We start from the raw sequence: 17,958 nt of genomic DNA on the forward strand, positions 1-17,958 counted from the left end.
CATCAAGGCTCTCTCTGTACTTTGCTCCATTAATCTTTCCCTCGATCCTGACTATTATCCCAGTCTCTGCCACTGAAAAAACATCCCCACAGCATGATGCTGCCACCACCATGCTTCACCGCAGGGGTGGTGCCAGGTTTCCTCCAGACATGACGCTTGGCATTCAGGCCAAAGAGTTCAATCTCGGTTTTATCAGACCAGAGAATCTTGTTTCTCTAATCAAATCAAATTGTATTGGTCACATACACATATTTAGCAGGTGTTGTGAAATGCTTGTGTTCCTAGCTCCAACAGTGCAGTAGTATCTAACTAAATGCTTGTGTTCCTAGCTCCAACAGTGCAGTAGTATCTAACTAAATGCTTGTGTTCCTAGCTCCAACAGTGCAGTAGTATCTAACTAAATGCTTGTGTTCCTAGCTCCAACAGTGCAGTAGTATCTAACAATTCACAGCAATACACACAAATCTAATAGTAAAACAATGGCAAAAAACGTCCCTTTTTCAGGACCCTGTCTTTCAAAGATTATTTGTAAAAATCTAAATAACTTCAGAGATCTTCATTGTAAAGGATTTAACACCGTTTCCCATGCTTGTTCAATGAACCATAAATAATTAATGAACATGCACCTAATGGAACGGTCGTTAAGACAATAACAGCTTACAGACGGTAGGAAATTAAGGTCACAGTTATGAAAACTTAGGACACTAAAGAGGCCTTTCTACTGACTCTGAAAAACACCAAAAGAAAGATGCCCAGGTTCCCTGCTTATCTGTGTGAACGTGCCTTAGGCATGCTGCAAGGAGGCATGAGGACTGGAGATGTGGCCAGGGCAATAATTTGCTATGTACGTACTGGGAGACGCCTAAGAAAGAGCTACATGGAGACAGGACAGACAGCTGATCGTCCTCGCAGTGGCGAGGACACTGTTGTTTCAACGCCATTGTCAACCTAATGTGTGGAATCTACGTTGAAAACACATTTGAATTTACAAAATGTCATTAACCAGTATGGTCATTGAAAACATTGAAATTGGGGTAAAACTTCAACTCAAACACAGTAACTTAACCCAACTAACAGGTTGTTAAAGCAATCTGTTAAAATTGCGTTGAAAATAAGGTTTGGGTTAAAGGGCCCTGCACAGCGGTGTGGTGCTCTGGGGAGGTTGCCTGCTCTGTCACACTTTGGGCCTGTTGTGTGGAGGACAGTCTGAGACCTTTGACTGGGGCAAGAAGCTGGCTGGAATGGCAGCCTTGCGGAGATCAGGCAACCTCTCCAAGGATTGGCCCCACCCCTCTCCGGCCCTCTCCCCTCCTTTCCCTGGTGCAGGGAACTGGGTGGTTGGGTTTGACGCCCCCTGGTGGACATAAGCATTCAAATCACCTGTCAATGGGGCGGCAGGGTAGCCTAGTGGTTAGAGCGTTGGACTAGTAACCGAAAGGTTGCAAGTTCGAATCCCCGAGCTGACAAGGTACAAATCTGTCGATCTGCCCCTGAACAGGTAGTTAACCCACCGTCATTGAAAATAAGAATTTGTTCTTAACTGACTTGCCTAGTAAAATAAAGGTAAAATATTTTTTTTTAAATTCAAATGGACAGGTGTAAAGAACACGTGTAAAAATGACTTTAACAAGCTTTCAAATGACCTGTTAACTCACACTGGGCAGGTGAAAAAATCACGTGTACAAAAAAATACTTTTGACACTTGTAATAATCATTTGTCAGTTGCCTTTTTCAAGTGTTAAGACGATGTGTACCTTTTATCTTTTCTTACTAATCGAACACAGAGTGGACTTCACATCTTTGCTCCAGGCTGTGAATCCACACCGCTCGATGCGTCTGGCACGTCGTCTCTGTTTGTTACTTTAGCCTGGCTGCATACAGAGGTGTTTCTGTGCGACGTGGAGGCATATCTCCTCGGCTAAGACAACACATTCAAAATGACAGTACTACCTCACCTTAGTTAAAAAACAACTGGAACGGTAGTTTGCGATGGGCATAAGTCAAAGCTCAATAGTACCCGACGGGGGGACAAGTGGATACCATGTCCATGGGGTAGGTTGCTAATGACTGCTAGCCATCCTAGCAAACAGTAAAGTAGGATTTCATATATATATATATATATATATATTTAGCAGAAATCAGCAACTTTGACATCTAGACTGCCTTCTGCTCTGTAACGTTATGTCTGTGATAATGAGGAGGCACTGACACATCTCTTTTCCTCTGCTTGGTTCGTTACACCATCAGCTATACTGTGTACAATCTATTGATTGCTTTTTGGGGACTAACTTCTGCAGTGCCATGTTATTAGGAGATAACGTTATGTGTGTTATATATGTATAAAGGACGTCACGCTGCTTGCTTTAGTGAGTCCCTCCCGTTTCGGCCCTGACGTGAACCCGGGACCTCTGCCTGGTTCACACACGTCACCGCCCTACTGAAGCGTTTTACCGGTTGTCACCGCCCTACTGAAGCGTTTTACCGGTTGTCGCGGCACGAAAAACTAGCTGGAGTAAGTTTCACATGTCCCCATGTGCTACATATGTCATTGGGAGCTAATAAGCAGTGGTCAAGTGTTATTTTTGAACCACGCCGGTGGGGGGGTACCAGAAGTGTAAATGACGTCATCATTCCCACAATCAGAGTTTGTGCGGACAGATGTCGCCAGCATGTCATTATCCAACAGGGATCATCAACTAGCTGTTATAGAATATGCATAACATGCAGCCTACAATTGCAACGTATGTCTATGCCCACACATATTGTCTCAAACATTTTCTATTTTTAATAGTCTCAAACACCAAGTTAGTCATACCTAATTTCACACTACGTCATCATCACTGATAATTCTTCACGTTTTACCTACCGTTGACACGTCCAAACTGCATCTCTATTCCAATAATTTGATTGATCACAATCAGTTTCATGGGAATATGCATTCAAATCTTCTTGAATTACTGTTTGGTGAGCGAATTAGAGCAGATGATGCCAGTGGTGGAGAAGTACCCAACTGTCATACTTCTGTAAAAGTAAAGATATCTTCATAGAAAATGACTCAAGTAAAAGTCTAAAAGTATTTGGTTTAAAATATACTTAAGTATCAAAAGTAAGAGTATAAATCATTTCAAATTCTTTATATTAAGCAAACCAGATGGCACCATTTTCTAGTTTTTATTTATTTACGGATAGCCAGGGGCACGCTTCAACACTCAGACATCATTGACAAGCAAAACATGTCGGTTTAGTGAGTCCGCCAGATCAGAGACAGTAGGGATGACCAGGGATGTTCTCTGTTTAGTGAGTCCGCCAGATCAGAGACAGTAGGGATGACCAGGGATGTTCTCTGTTTAGTGAGTCCTCCAGATCAGAGGTAGTAGGGATGACCAGGGATGTTCTCTGTTTAGTGAGTCCTCCAGATCAGAGACAGTAGGGATGAACAGGGATGTTCGGTTGATCAAATCAAATGTTATTTGTCACATGCGCTGAATACAACAGGTGTAGACCTTACAGTGAAATGCTAAATACAACAGGTGTAGTAGACCTTACAGTGAAATGCTGAATACAACAGGTGTAGTAGACCTTACAGTGAAATGCTAAATACAACAGGTGTAGTAGACCTTACAGTGAAATGCTGAATACAACAGGTGTAGTAGACCTTACAGTGAAATGCTGAATACAACAGGTGTAGTAGACCTCACAGTGAAATGCTGAATACAACAGGTGTAGTAGACCTCACAGTGAAATGCTGAATACAACAGGTGTAGTAGACCTTACAGTGAAATGCAGAATACAACAGGTGTAGTAGACCTTACAGTGAAATGCTGAATACAACAGGTGTAGTAGACCTCACAGTGAAATGCTGAATACAACAGGTGTAGTAGACCTTACAGTGAAATGCTGAATACAACAGGTGTAGTAGACCTCACAGTGAAATGCTGAATACAACAGGTGTAGTAGACCTCACAGTGAAATGCTGAATACAACAGGTGTAGTAGACCTTACAGTGAAATGCTGAATACAACAGGTGTAGTAGACCTTACAGTGAAATGCAGAATACAACAGGTGTAGTAGACCTTACAGTGAAATGCTGAATACAACAGGTGTAGTAGACCTTACAGTAAAATGCAGAATACAACAGGTGTAGTAGACCTTACAGTGAAATGCTGAATACAACAGGTGTAGTAGACCTTACAGTGAAATGCTGAATACAACAGGTGTAGTAGACCTCACAGTGAAATGCTGAATACAACAGGTGTAGTAGACCTCACAGTGAAATGCTGAATACAACAGGTGTAGTAGACCTTACAGTGAAATGCTGAATACAACAGGTGTAGTAGACCTTACAGTGAAATGCAGAATACAACAGGTGTAGTAGACCTTACAGTGAAATGCTGAATACAACAGGTGTAGTAGACCTTACAGTAAAATGCAGAATACAACAGGTGTAGTAGACCTTACAGTGAAATGCTGAATACAACAGGTGTAGTAGACCTTACAGTGAAATGCTGAATACAACAGGTGTAGTAGACCTTACAGTGAAATGCTGAATACAACAGGTGTAGTAGACCTCACAGTGAAATGCTGAATACAACAGGTGTAGTAGACCTTACAGTGAAATGCTGAATACAACAGGTGTAGTAGACCTTACAGTGAAATGCTGAATACAACAGGTGTAGTAGACCTTACAGTGAAATGCTGAATACAACAGGTGTAGTAGACCTTACAGTAAAATGCTGAATACAACAGGTGTAGTAGACCTCACAGTGAAATGCTGAATACAACAGGTGTAGTAGACCTTACAGTAAAATGCTGAATACAACAGGTGTAGTAGACCTTACAGTGAAATGCTGAATACAACAGGTGTAGTAGACCTCACAGTGAAATGCTGAATACAACAGGTGTAGTAGACCTCACAGTGAAATGCAGAATACAACAGGTGTAGTAGACCTTACAGTGAAATGCTGAATACAACAGGTGTAGTAGACCTCACAGTGAAATGCTGAATACAACAGGTGTAGTAGACCTCACAGTAAAATGCTTACTTACAAGCCTTTAACCAACAATTCGGTCAGTCGAGGTAATTGAGGTAATGTGTACCTGTATGTAGAGTTATTAAAGTGACTATGCATAGATAATAACAGAGTAGCAGCAGTGTAAAAGATGGTGGTGGAGCAATGCAAATAGTCTGGGTAGCCATTAGAGTAGATGTTCAGGAGTCTTATGGCGTGGGGTGCATGAATTGGAATATTTTTCTGTCCTTCTAAGCATTCAAAAATGTAAAGACGACTACTTTTGGGTGTCAAGGAAAATGTATGGAGTAAAAAATAAAATATTTTCTTAAGGAATGTAGTAAAGTAAAAGTAGTCAAATATATAAATAGTAAAGTACAGATACCACAGTGGCAAAACTGTGAACCCTTTGGAATTACCTGGATTTCTGCATAAATTGGTCATCACATTTAATCTGATCTTCATCTAAGTCACAACAATAGACTAACAGTCTGCTTAAACAAATAACACACAAACAATTACATGTTTTCATGTCTTTATTGAACACACCGTGTAAACATTCAGAGTAAGGTGGAAAAAGTATGTGAACCCTTGGAGTTAATAACAACAGTCAGGAGGAATTTTGGACCATTACTCTTTACAAAACTGTTTCAGTTCAGCAATATTCTTGTGATGTCTGGTGTGAACCGCTCGAGGTCCTGCCACAGCATTTTAAATCGGGTTGAGGTCAGGACTCTGAATGGGCCACTCCAGAAGGCTGGGCCACTTGGGTTGAGGTCAGGACTCTGAATGGGCCACTCCAGAAGGCTGGGCCACTTGGGTTGAGGTCAGGACTCTGACTGGGCCACTCCAGAAGGCTGGGCCACTTGGGTTGAGGTCAGGACTCTGACTGGGCCACTCCAGAAGACTGGGCCACTTGGGTTGAGGTCAGGACTCTGACTGGGCCACTCCAGAAGGCTGGGCCACTTGGGTTGAGGTCAGGACTCTGACTGGGCCACTCCAGAAGACTAGGCCACTTGGGTTGAGGTCAGGACTCTGACTGGGCCACTCCAGAAGGCTGGGCCACTTGGGTTGAGGTCAGGACTCTGAATGGGCCACTCCAGAAGGCTGGGCCACTTGGGTTGAGGTCAGGACTCTGACTGGGCCACTCCAGAAGGCTGGGCCACTTGGGTTGAGGTCAGGACTCTGACTGGGCCACTCCAGAAGACTGGGCCACTTGGCTTGAGGTCAGGACTCTGACTGGGCCACTCCAGAAGACTGGGCCACTTGGGTTGAGGTCAGGACTCTGACTGGGCCACTCCAGAAGGCTGGGCCACTTGGGTTGAGGTCAGGACTCTGACTGGGCCACTCCAGAAGGCTGGGCCACTTGGGTTGAGGTCAGGACTCTGAATGAGCCACTCCAGAAGGCGTATTTTCTTCTGTTGAAGCCATTCTGTTGTTGATTTACTTCTGTGTTTTGGGTCGTTGTCCTGTTGCATCACCTAACTTCTGTTGAGCTTCAATTGGTGGACAGAAAGGCTAACATTCTTCTGCAAAATGTCTTGATAAACTTGGGAATTCATTTTTCTGTAGATGATAGCAAGCTGTCCAGGCCCTGAGGCAACAAGCAGCCCCAAACCATGATGCTCCCTCCACCATACTTTACAGTTGGGATGCGGTTTTGATGTTGGTGTGCTGTGCCTCTTATTCTCCACACATAGTGTTGTGTGTTCCTTCCAAACAACTCAACTGTAGTTTCATCTGTCCACAGAATGTTTTGCCAGTAGCGTAGGTAGTGGAACATCCAGGTTCTCTTTTGCAAATTTCAGACGTGCAGCAATGTTTTTTTGGACAACAGTGGCTTCTTCCGTGTTGTCCTACCATGAACACCCTTCTTGTTTAGTGTTTTACATATGTGCAATTTGAGCTACTGGAAGTGACGTTGCAGGCTAGCTCAGTGCTGCCCCCGCTCAATGATTAACTCAAGTTGAAGGTCAACCGGGGTACTGCAGGCTGCCATTAACAAATAAATTATCCTTATGACTTCTTCTGTGTGCGATTTTTGTTTTTGTAAATAATCGGTTCAAGGACATGTTAGAAACCAAGGTGTGTTAGAAACCATCGCTTGGTACCATGATTGTATTTATTTACACCAAGATTGACCACGGATATGGTCATTTTTCCTGTTCACTATCCAATTTAGTTAAAACAATACCTGCAGTACCACGGCCTGCCTTGAACTTCAGTGGCTTCAATGAGAGGGGGCAGTCGTTGTCCCCTGGATGAAACCTGCTGTAAACACATGTTATCTAACTTATTCGGCTACTCTATTTCCAGATCCAAGAGAACTCCCCTGCACACCATGCTGGTTTGGAGCCATTCTTTGACTTCGTCCTATCAATAGGAAACACCAGACTGGTGAGTTATGGGGACAGAGGGATTCATTATCACCAGACTGGTGAGTTATGGGGACAGAGGGATTCATTAACACCAGACTGGTGAGTTATGGGGACAGAGGGATTCATTAAAACCAGACTGGTGAGTTATGGGGACAGAGGGATTCATTAACACCAGACTGGTGAGTTATGGGGACAGAGGGATTCATTAACACCAGACTGGTGAGTTATGGGGACAGAGGGATTCATTAACACCAGACTGGTGAGTTATGGGGACAGAGGGATTCATTAACACCAGACTGGTGAGTTATGGGGACAGAGGGATTCATTAACACCAGACTGGTGAGTTATGGGGACAGAGGGATTCATTAACACCAGACTGGTGAGTTATGGGGACAGAGGGATTCATTAAAACCAGACTGGTGAGTTATGGGGACAGAGGGATTCATTAACACCAGACTGTTGTGTGGGTACTATCACTGTGTCTTTATGAACAGGTGTGTGGGTACCTGTCACTGTGTCTTTATGAACAGGTGTGTGGGTACTGTCACTGTGTCTTTATGAACAGGTGTGTGGGTTCCTGTCACTGTCTTTATGAACAGGTGTGTGGGTACTATCACTGTGTCTTTATGAACAGGTGTGTGGGTACTATCACTGTGTCTTTATGAACAGGTGTGTGGGTACCTGTCACTGTGTCTTTATGAACAGGTGTGTGGGTACTGTCACTGTGTCTTTATGAACAGGTGTGTGGGTACTATCACTGTGTCTTTATGAACAGGTGTGTGGGTACTATCACTGTGTCTTTATGAACAGGTGTGTGGGTACCTGTCACTGTGTCTTTATGAACAGGTGTGTGGGTACTGTCACTGTGTCTTTATGAACAGGTGTGTGGGTACTATCACTGTGTCTTTATGAACAGGTGTGTGGGTACTATCACTGTGTCTTTATGAACAGGTGTGTGGGTACCTGTCACTGTTTCTTTATGAACAGGTGTGTGGGTACTATCACTGTGTCTTTATGAACAGGTGTGTGGGTACCTGTCACTGTCTTTATGAACAGGTGTGTGGGTACCTGTCACTGTGTCTTTATGAACAGGTGTGTGGGTACCTGTCACTGTGTCTTTATGAACAGGTGTGTGGGTACTATCACTGTGTCTTTATGAACAGGTGTGTGGGTACCTGTCACTGTGTCTTTATGAACAGGTGTGTGGGTACTATCACTGTGTCTTTATGAACAGGTGTGTGGGTACCTGTCACTGTGTCTTTATGAACAGGTGTGTGGGTACCTGTCACTGTGTCTTTATGAACAGGTGTGTGGGTACCTGTCACTGTGTCTTTATGAACAGGTGTGTGGGTACCTGTCACTGTGTCTTTATGAACAGGTGTGTGGGTACCTGTCACTGTGTCTTTATGAACAGGTGTGTGGGTACTATCACTGTGTCTTTATGAACAGGTGTGTGGGTACTATCACTGTGTCTTTATGAACAGGTGTGTGGGTACTATCACTGTGTCTTTATGAACAGGTGTGTGGGTACTATCACTGTGTCTTTATGAACAGGTGTGTGGGTACCTGTCACTGTGTCTTTATGAACAGGTGTGTGGGTACTGTCACTGTGTCTTTATGAACAGGTGTGTGGGTTCCTGTCACTGTCTTTATGAACAGGTGTGTGGGTACTATCACTGTGTCTTTATGAACAGGTGTGTGGGTACCTGTCAGTATGTCTTTATGAACTGGTGTGTGGGTACCTGTCACTCTTTCTTTATGAACAGGTGTGTGGGTACTGTCACTGTCTTTATGAACAGGTGTGTGGGTACTATCACTGTGTCTTTATGAACAGGTGTGTGGGTACTGTCACTGTCTTTATGAACAGGTGTGTGGGTACTATCACTGTGTCTTTATGAACAGGTGTGTGGGTACCTGTCACTGTGTCTTTATGAACAGGTGTGTGGGTACCTGTCACTGTTTCTTTATGAACAGGTGTGTGGGTACCTGTCACTGTGTCTTTATGAACAGGTGTGTGGGTACCTGTCACTGTTTCTTTATGAACAGGTGTGTGGGTACTGTCACTGTCTTTATGAACAGGTGTGTGGGTACTATCACTGTGTCTTTATGAACAGGTGTGTGGGTACCTGTCACTGTGTCTTTATGAACAGGTGTGTGGGTACCTGTCACTGTTTCTTTATGAACAGGTGTGTGGGTACTGTCACTGTCTTTATGAACAGGTGTGTGGGTACTATCACTGTGTCTTTATGAACAGGTGTGTGGGTACTATCACTGTGTCTTTATGAACAGGTGTGTGGGTACCTGTCACTGTTTCTTTATGAACAGGTGTGTGGGTACTGTCACTGTCTTTATGAACAGGTGTGTGGGTACTATCACTGTGTCTTTATGAACAGGTGTGTGGGTACTATCACTGTGTCTTTATGAACAGGTGTGTGGGTACCTGTCACTGTCTTTATGAACAGGTGTGTGGGTTCCTGTCACTGTCTTTATGAACAGGTGTGTGGGTACCTGTCAGTATGTCTTTATGAACTGGTGTGTGGGTACCTGTCACTCTTTCTTTATGAACAGGTGTGTGGGTACTGTCACTGTCTTTATGAACAGGTGTGTGGGTACTATCACTGTGTCTTTATGAACAGGTGTGTGGGTACTGTCACTGTCTTTATGAACAGGTGTGTTCGTACTATCACTGTTTCTTTATGAACAGGTGTGTGGGTACTGTCACTGTCTTTATGAACAGGTGTGTGGGTACTATCACTGTGTCTTTATGAACAGGTGTGTGGGTACCTGTCACTGTGTCTTTATGAACAGGTGTGTGGGTACCTGTCACTGTTTCTTTATGAACAGGTGTGTGGGTACCTGTCACTGTGTCTTTATGAACAGGTGTGTGGGTACCTGTCACTGTCTTTATGAACAGGTGTGTGGGTACCTGTCACTGTCTTTATGAACAGGTGTGTGGGTACCTGTCACTGTCTTTATGAACAGGTGTGTGGGTACCTGTCACTGTCTTTATGAACAGGTGTGTGGGTACCTGTCACTGTCTTTATGAACAGGTGTGTGGGTACCTGTCACTGTCTTTATGAACAGGTGTGTGGGTACCTGTCACTGTCTTTATGAACAGGTGTGTGGGTACCTGTCACTGTGTCTTTATGAACAGGTGTGTGGGTACCTGTCACTGTTTCTTTATGAACAGGTGTGTGGGTACCTGTCACTGTGTCTTTATGAACAGGTGTGTGGGTACCTGTCACTGTCTTTATGAACAGGTGTGTGGGTACCTGTCACTGTCTTTATGAACAGGTGTGTGGGTACCTGTCACTGTCTTTATGAACAGGTGTGTGGGTACCTGTCACTGTCTTTATGAACAGGTGTGTGGGTACCTGTCACTGTCTTTATGAACAGGTGTGTGGGTACCTGTCACTGTCTTTATGAACAGGTGTGTGGGTACCTGTCACTGTCTTTATGAACAGGTGTGTGGGTACCTGTCACTGTCTTTATGAACAGGTGTGTGGGTACCTGTCACTGTCTTTATGAACAGGTGTGTGGGTACCTGTCACTGTCTTTATGAACAGGTGTGTGGGTACCTGTCACTGTCTTTATGAACAGGTGTGTGGGTACCTGTCACTGTCTTTATGAACAGGTGTGTGGGTACCTGTCACTGTCTTTATGAACAGGTGTGTGGGTACCTGTCACTGTCTTTATGAACAGGTGTGTGGGTACCTGTCACTGTCTTTATGAACAGGTGTGTGGGTACCTGTCACTGTCTTTATGAACAGGTGTGTGGGTACTATCACTGTGTCTTTATGAACAGGTGTGTGGGTACCTGTCACTGTGTCTTTATGAACAGGTGTGTGGGTACTGTCACTGTTTCTTTATGAACAGGTGTGTGGGTACTATCACTGTGTCTTTATGAACAGGTGTGTGGGTACTATCACTGTGTCTTTATGAACAGGTGTGTGGGTACTATCACTGTGTCTTTATGAACAGGTGTGTGGGTACCTGTCACTGTGTCTTTATGAACAGGTGTGTGGGTACCTGTCACTGTGTCTTTATGAACAGGTGTGTGGGTACTGTCACTGTGTCTTTATGAACAGGTGTGTGGGTACTATCACTGTGTCTTTATGAACAGGTGTGTGGGTACTATCACTGTGTCTTTATGAACAGGTGTGTGGGTACTGTCACTGTCTTTATGAACAGGTATGTGGGTACCTGTCACTGTCTCTTTATGAACAGGTGTGTGGGTACTGTCACTGTGTCTTTATGAACAGGTGTGTGGGTACTGTGTATTTTTGCTGACAGCTGTTTTTACCCTCTCCTCACTCCAGAACAGAGAGAATGACCTGCTGAAGGCCCTTCTGAAGGCCAACGTGGAGAAGGCAGTGAGGCTGAAGGTGTGGAGCACCAAGGCTCTTAGGGTCAGAGAGCTGGAGGTGGTTCCTAGCAACATGTGGGGGGGCCAGGGGCTCCTGGGGGCTTCTGTACGCTTCTGCAGCTTCCAGGGAGCCCATGAGAAGGTCTGGCACATCCTGGTGAGTTAGGACAAGTCACAGTAGAGCCTCTGTTGTTGCTTTGTTATCATAGAACTCATTTAGCCTCATGTATAGGACTCTAGTGGCTTTATACACGGCAGACACCACATCACATACCTCTGGGGTTTTCAATTAGTTTGTAAGATCAGAAATGATAACTTCTTCCTTTTCTTTCAGGATGTGGAATCTAATTCCCCAGCAGCGTTGGCTGGCTTGCAGGCACACCAAGACTTCATTGTTGGAGCGGACCAGGTGTTGCAAGATGTACGATTAGGACCAGTAACCTATTGTTTGCATAGGAAATCCATTTCACCAAATATTTGAACTTTTTCAAAGTTAGAAATTGCTGAAAGATATTTTTTGTTCACTGTTACAGTGCCTTGCGAAAGTATTCGGCCCCCTTGAACTTTGCGACCTTTTGCCACATTTCAGGCTTCAAACATAAAGATATAAAACTGTATTTTTTTGTGAAGAATCAACAACAAGTGGGACACAATCATGGAGTGGAACGACATTTATTGGATATTTCAAACTTTTTTAACAAAATGTTGTTCCACTTCATGATTGTGTCCCACTTGTTGTTGATTCTTCACAAAAAAATACAGTTTTATATCTTTATGTTTGAAGCCTGAAATGTGGCAAAAGGTCGCAAAGTTCAAGGGGCCCGAATACTTTCGCAAGGCACTGTAGCTGGCCTGTTTTTCCTCCCAGATTGCCCTTTTCTCTTACTGCAGTGTCTATGATTGTGTTGTTTCACTCTGCAGTCTGAGGACTTGTTCACCCTGATCGAGAGCAACGAGGGCAAGCCTCTGAAGCTGCTGGTCTACAACACTGGGACAGACCTCTGTAGAGAGCTGGTGGTTGCCCCCAATGGAGCCTGGGGCGGAGAGGGCAGGTAAACCTCTCTCCACTCTAACAGACTGTATCAACCTCTTTTAGGAGTTTAAGTCTGTTTATATCCCGCTACTGCTTCATACCCTGCTACAACCTTTAACGGGTATGTTCACAATATACCATACCCCCTTAGCAACGGGTATGTTCACAATATACCATACCCCCTTAGCAACGGGTGTGTTCACACTATACCATACCCCCTTAGCAACGGGTATGTTCACAATATACCATATCCCCTTAGCAACGGTTATATTCACAGTATACCAAACCCCCTTAGCAACGGGTATATTCACAGTATACCGTACCCCCTTAGCAACAGGTATATTCACAGTATACCATACCCCCTTAGCAACAGGTATATTCACAGTATACCATACCCCCTTAGCAACAGGTATATTCACAATATACCATACCACCTCAGCAACGGGTATGTTCACAATATACCATACCCCCTTAGCAACGGGTATGTTCACAATATACCATACCCCCTTAGCAACGGGTATATTCACAGTATACCATACCCCCTTAGCAACAGGTATATTCACAATATACCATACCCCCTTAGCAACGGGTATGTTCACAATATACCATACCCCCTTAGCAACGGGTATGTTCACAATATACCATACCCCCTTAGCAACAGGTATATTCACAATATACCATAGCCCCTCCAGGAATATTGTTTAATTCTATCTCAGCTTAGGTTGTGGTATTGGATACGGCTACTTGCACCGAATCCCAAGCCGTCCTGTTAACCTGAACAGCCATGGGGCCCTTCCTTTACCTACACCTGATGACAACAGCAGAACCCGAGAGATCCCCCCTGGTCACCACACTGAGGTAAACACCTTCACATCTCACCTCTCGTTCCCTTTCAGACGAGACAGTTTTACTGACGGTTGATAAACGGTTAGGATTTCTTTTAGATAAATATGATACATTTTCTTTGAATATGCCAAGTGTATTTAGAATGATATGTAGCTAAGTGACATGTTTTATTTAAACTTTATTTATCTAAGAGACCCTTTATGATGGAGAGCAAATACATCCAGGATATACAGTAGTAGCATTGTCTGTCATCTCAAGTTCCCTTTAATCTCTCCATCTGGTCTTAACCTCTCCATCTGGTCTTAACCTCTCCATCTGGTCTTAACCTCTCCGTCTGGCCGTAACCTCTCCGTCTGGCCGTAACCTCTCCGTCTGGCCGTAACCTCTCCGTCTGGCCGTAACCTCTCCAGCTGGCCTTAACCTCTCCAGCTGGCCTTAACCTCTCCAGTTGGCCTTAACCTCTACTTAACCTCTGAATCTGGTCTTAACCTCTGAATCTGGTCTTAACCTCTGAATCTAATCCGTCTGGCCGTAACCTCTCCATCTGGCCGTAACCTCTCCGTCTGGCCGTAACCTCTCCGTCTGGCCGTAACCTCTCCGTCTGGCCGTAACCTCTCCGTCTGGCCTTAACCTCTCCATCTGGCCTTAACCTCTCCATCTGGCCTTAACCTCGCCATCTGGACTTAACCTCGCCATCTGGCCTTAATCTCGCCATCTGGCCTTAATCTCTCCATCTGGTCTTAACCTCTACCTCTCCATCTGGTCTTAACCTCTCCATCTGGTCTTAATCCCTCCATCTGGTCTTAACCTCTCCATCTGGCCGTAACCTCTCCATCTGGCCGTAACCTCTCCGTCTGGCCTTAACCTCTCCATTTGGCCTTAACCTCTACCTTAACCTCTCCATCTGGTCTTAACCTCTCCGTCTGGTCTTAACCTCTCCGTCTGGTCTTAACCTCTCCGTCTGGCCTTAACCTCTCCGTCTGGCCTTAACCTCTCCGTCTGGCCGTAACCTCTCCGTCTGGCCGTAACCTCTCCGTCTGGCCGTAACCTCTACCTTAACCTCTCCATTTGGCCTTAACCTCTACCTTAACCTCTCCGTCTGGTCTTAACCTCCATCTGGTCTTAACCTCTCCGTCTGGTCTTAACCTCTCCGTCTGGTCTTAACCTCTCCGTCTGGCCGTAACCTCTCCGTCTGGCCGTAACCTCTCCGTCTGGCCGTAACCTCTCCGTCTGGCCGTAACCTCTCCGTCTGGCCGTAACCTCTCCGTCTGGCCGTAACCTCTCCGTCTGGCCGTAACCTCTCCGTCTGGCCGTAACCTCTCCGTCTGGCCTTAACCTCTCAGTCTGGCCGTAAACTCTCCGTCTGGCCGTAACCTCTCCTTCTGGCCGTAACCTCTCCGTCTGGCCGTAACCTCTCCGTCTGGCCGTAACCTCTCCGTCTGGCCGTAACCTCTCCGTCTGGCCGTAACCTCTCCGTCTGGCCGTAACCTCTCCGTCTGGCCTTAACCTCTCCATTTGGCCTTAACCTCTACCTTAACCTCTCCATCTGGTCTTAATCTCTCCATCTGGCCTTAATCTCTCCATCTGGCCTTAATCTCTCCGTCTGGTCTTAACCTCTCCGTCTGGTCTTAACCTCTCCGTCTGGTCTTAACCTCTCCGTCTGGCCGTAACCTCTCCGTCTGGCCGTAACCTCTCCGTCTGGCCGTAACCTCTCCGTCTGGCCGTAACCTCTCCATCTGGTCTTAACCTCTCCATCTGGCCTTAACCTCTCCATCTGGTCTTAACCTCTACCTTAACCTCTCCATCTGGCCTTAACCACTCCATCTGGCCTTAACCTCTCCATCTGGCCTTAATCTCTCCATCTGGTCTTAACCTCTACCTCTCCATCTGGTCTTAACCTCTCCATCTGGTCTTAACCTCTCCATCTGGTCTTAACCTCTCCATCTGGCCTTAACCTCTCCATCAGGCCTTATCCTCTCCATCTGGCCTTAACCTCTCCATCTGGCCTTAACCTCTCCATCTGGCCTTAACCTCTCCAGCTGGCCTTAACCTCTCCAGCTGGCCTTAACCTCTCCAGCTGGCCTTAACCTCTACTTAACCTCTGAATCTGGGTTTAACCTCTGAATCTGGTCTTAACCTCTGAATCTGGTCTTAACCTCTGAATCTGGTCTTAACCTCTGAATCTGGTCTTAACCTCTGAATCTGGTCTTAACCTCTGAATCTGGTCTTAACCTCTCCATCTGGTCAGCCGGGCGAAGGAGTGTTGGGTCCGCAGCAGCCCATCCAGGTCCCCTCTCTACATCTACCTCCTCCCATCCAGAGAATCATGGACCCAGGTAACCTTCTACTCAGGAAATAATAGAATCATTAGGGCCAGTTTCCCAGACACAGATTAAGCCTGGTCCTGGACTAAAAAGCTGTTTTTAAATTCAGAATATTCATTCTTTGCTAATTCTGTTTTAACCTGGACTAGGTTTAATCTGTGTCTGGGAATCCGGCCATAAAACGCTTCAATATTTGTTGTGTTTTCTGGGTCTCTGTGTTAAAGGACTCCCCCAGAGGAAGTTGCCACCACTATTTCGATGTAATTTCCTGTCCTAGAGATGAAACACACATTTAGGTTCCACCTCAGAAGAATGACAAAGGCTACTTATACATATTCACGAATTGGTTGCTATGTTGATAACCTTATCTAGCTAGTTTATGTAATCTAATTGTTGATGGTTTTTTTTTTACTACACCATATTCAACAGATTATCCAGCTAGCTCTATGGCTGGTTCTGGAGCTGGATTTGTCATAAGCATTGATTTAGGGAAAACTTTGACTTCTCCATCTATTGTTATCTTCCATAAAGTGTGAGTCAGGTGGAATTATAAATCCACCATAGAAATAGTTAGAAAGCACTGCTAATATGGCGGAGCCCAGGGGGGAGCGGGTTTGCAAAAAAGCTATTATATCACGTAATTATACCATTTATAAAACGCTCAGATATATATATTCATACAAACTAGCTAAAAAATAAGTGAACATTTACAAATGATCCAATTTCTGGAAGGAATAAAAAAGTGGAAGTGAAAAAACTAAAGTTTGAAGCCCTTATTTTAATTAGCTTTAATGGCACATCTCAGTCACCAAGAGGGAGAACTTTGCAGCTCTTTCTGAATAATAAACATGCTGGTGGTTGGTAAAATTAAAATAAATCCCAAACTAGAAACAAAATGGAGGCTGAAAATATAATTTGTATGTCATATCATAGGAAAGACGCTGCATTCACACGGATTAAAAACGAAGTGGGCAGTTTGGATTTGACGATAAACATGTTTTCCTGTTGTTCTGTTTCACTGTCAGATTCCTCCAGTATCTCTGAGGCTCTGACACCTGACCTATCAGAGATGGTCTCCTCCATTGACGTGGGTCACATGACCAAGGACGTGTCCATGCTAGCCAATGACGGGGATGTCTCCTGTCGTCAACACCACCCCAACCCCCAAGACCTGATGTCCCCTCCCTCTGGTGGAGCCGCCACAGGGGACCTGATCAGTCATGACGTCTCAGAGGCCCTGTCTGACACTGCTACATCACTGGACCAGGGGGTTGATCTGAACATGGCAATACACTCACACCTGGCAAACCACAGCCCACAACTCAAGGCAGAGGAGGGGGAGATGAGGCATTAGAGCACATTGCTGCATCAGAGGAGGCGGCATTAGAGCACATTGCTGCATCAGAGAAGGAGAAGGAGGAGGCATTAGAGCACGTTGCTGCATCAGAGGAGGAGGAGGCATTAGAGCATGTTGCTGCATCAGAGAAGGAGGAGGCATTAGAGCATGTTGCTGCATCAGAGAAGGAGAAGGAGGAGGCATTAGAGCACGTTGCTGCATCAGAGGAGGAGGAGGCATTAGAGCATGTTGCTGCATCAGAGGAGGAGGAGGAGGAGGCATTAGAGCATGTTGCTGCATCAGAGGAGGAGGAGGCATTAGAGCACGTTGCTGCATCAGAGGAGGAGGAGGAGGCATTAGAGCATGTTGCTGCATCAGAGAAGGAGGAGGAGGCATTAGAGCATGTTGCTGCATCAGAGGAGGTGAAGGAGGCATTAGAGCACGTTGCTGCATCAGAGGAGGAGGAGGCATTAGAGCACGTTGCTGCATCAGAGGAGGAGGCATTAGAGCACGTTGCTGCATCAGAGAAGGAGAAGGAGGAGGCATTAGAGCACGTTGCTGCATCAGAGAAGGAGGAGGAGGCATTAGAGCACGTTGCTGCATCAGAGGAGGAGAAGGAGGCATTAGAGCACGTTGCTGCATCAGAGGAGGAGGAGGCATTAGAGC

At 45.3% G+C, this 17,958-nt stretch overlaps 1 protein-coding gene across 1 annotated transcript; it reads left to right on the forward strand.

Moving 5' to 3' along the window:
* The first annotated feature begins 1,848 nt into the window (after positions 1-1,848).
* On the forward strand, positions 1,849-17,564 carry LOC109880062 (Golgi reassembly-stacking protein 1). The gene is made up of 8 exons (XM_031795271.1): positions 1,849-2,052; positions 7,326-7,406; positions 11,707-11,910; positions 12,088-12,174; positions 12,675-12,805; positions 13,503-13,644; positions 15,881-15,968; positions 16,982-17,564. The coding sequence occupies exons 1-8, from the start codon at positions 1,990-1,992 to the stop codon at positions 17,308-17,310; spliced, it is 1,125 nt and encodes a 374-aa protein (XP_031651131.1). The 5' UTR covers positions 1,849-1,989; the 3' UTR covers positions 17,311-17,564.
* Positions 17,565-17,958: the final 394 nt, after the last annotated feature.

Source organism: Oncorhynchus kisutch, linkage group LG18, assembly GCF_002021735.2.
Source record: "Oncorhynchus kisutch isolate 150728-3 linkage group LG18, Okis_V2, whole genome shotgun sequence".
NCBI lineage: Eukaryota > Metazoa > Chordata > Actinopteri > Salmoniformes > Salmonidae > Oncorhynchus > Oncorhynchus kisutch.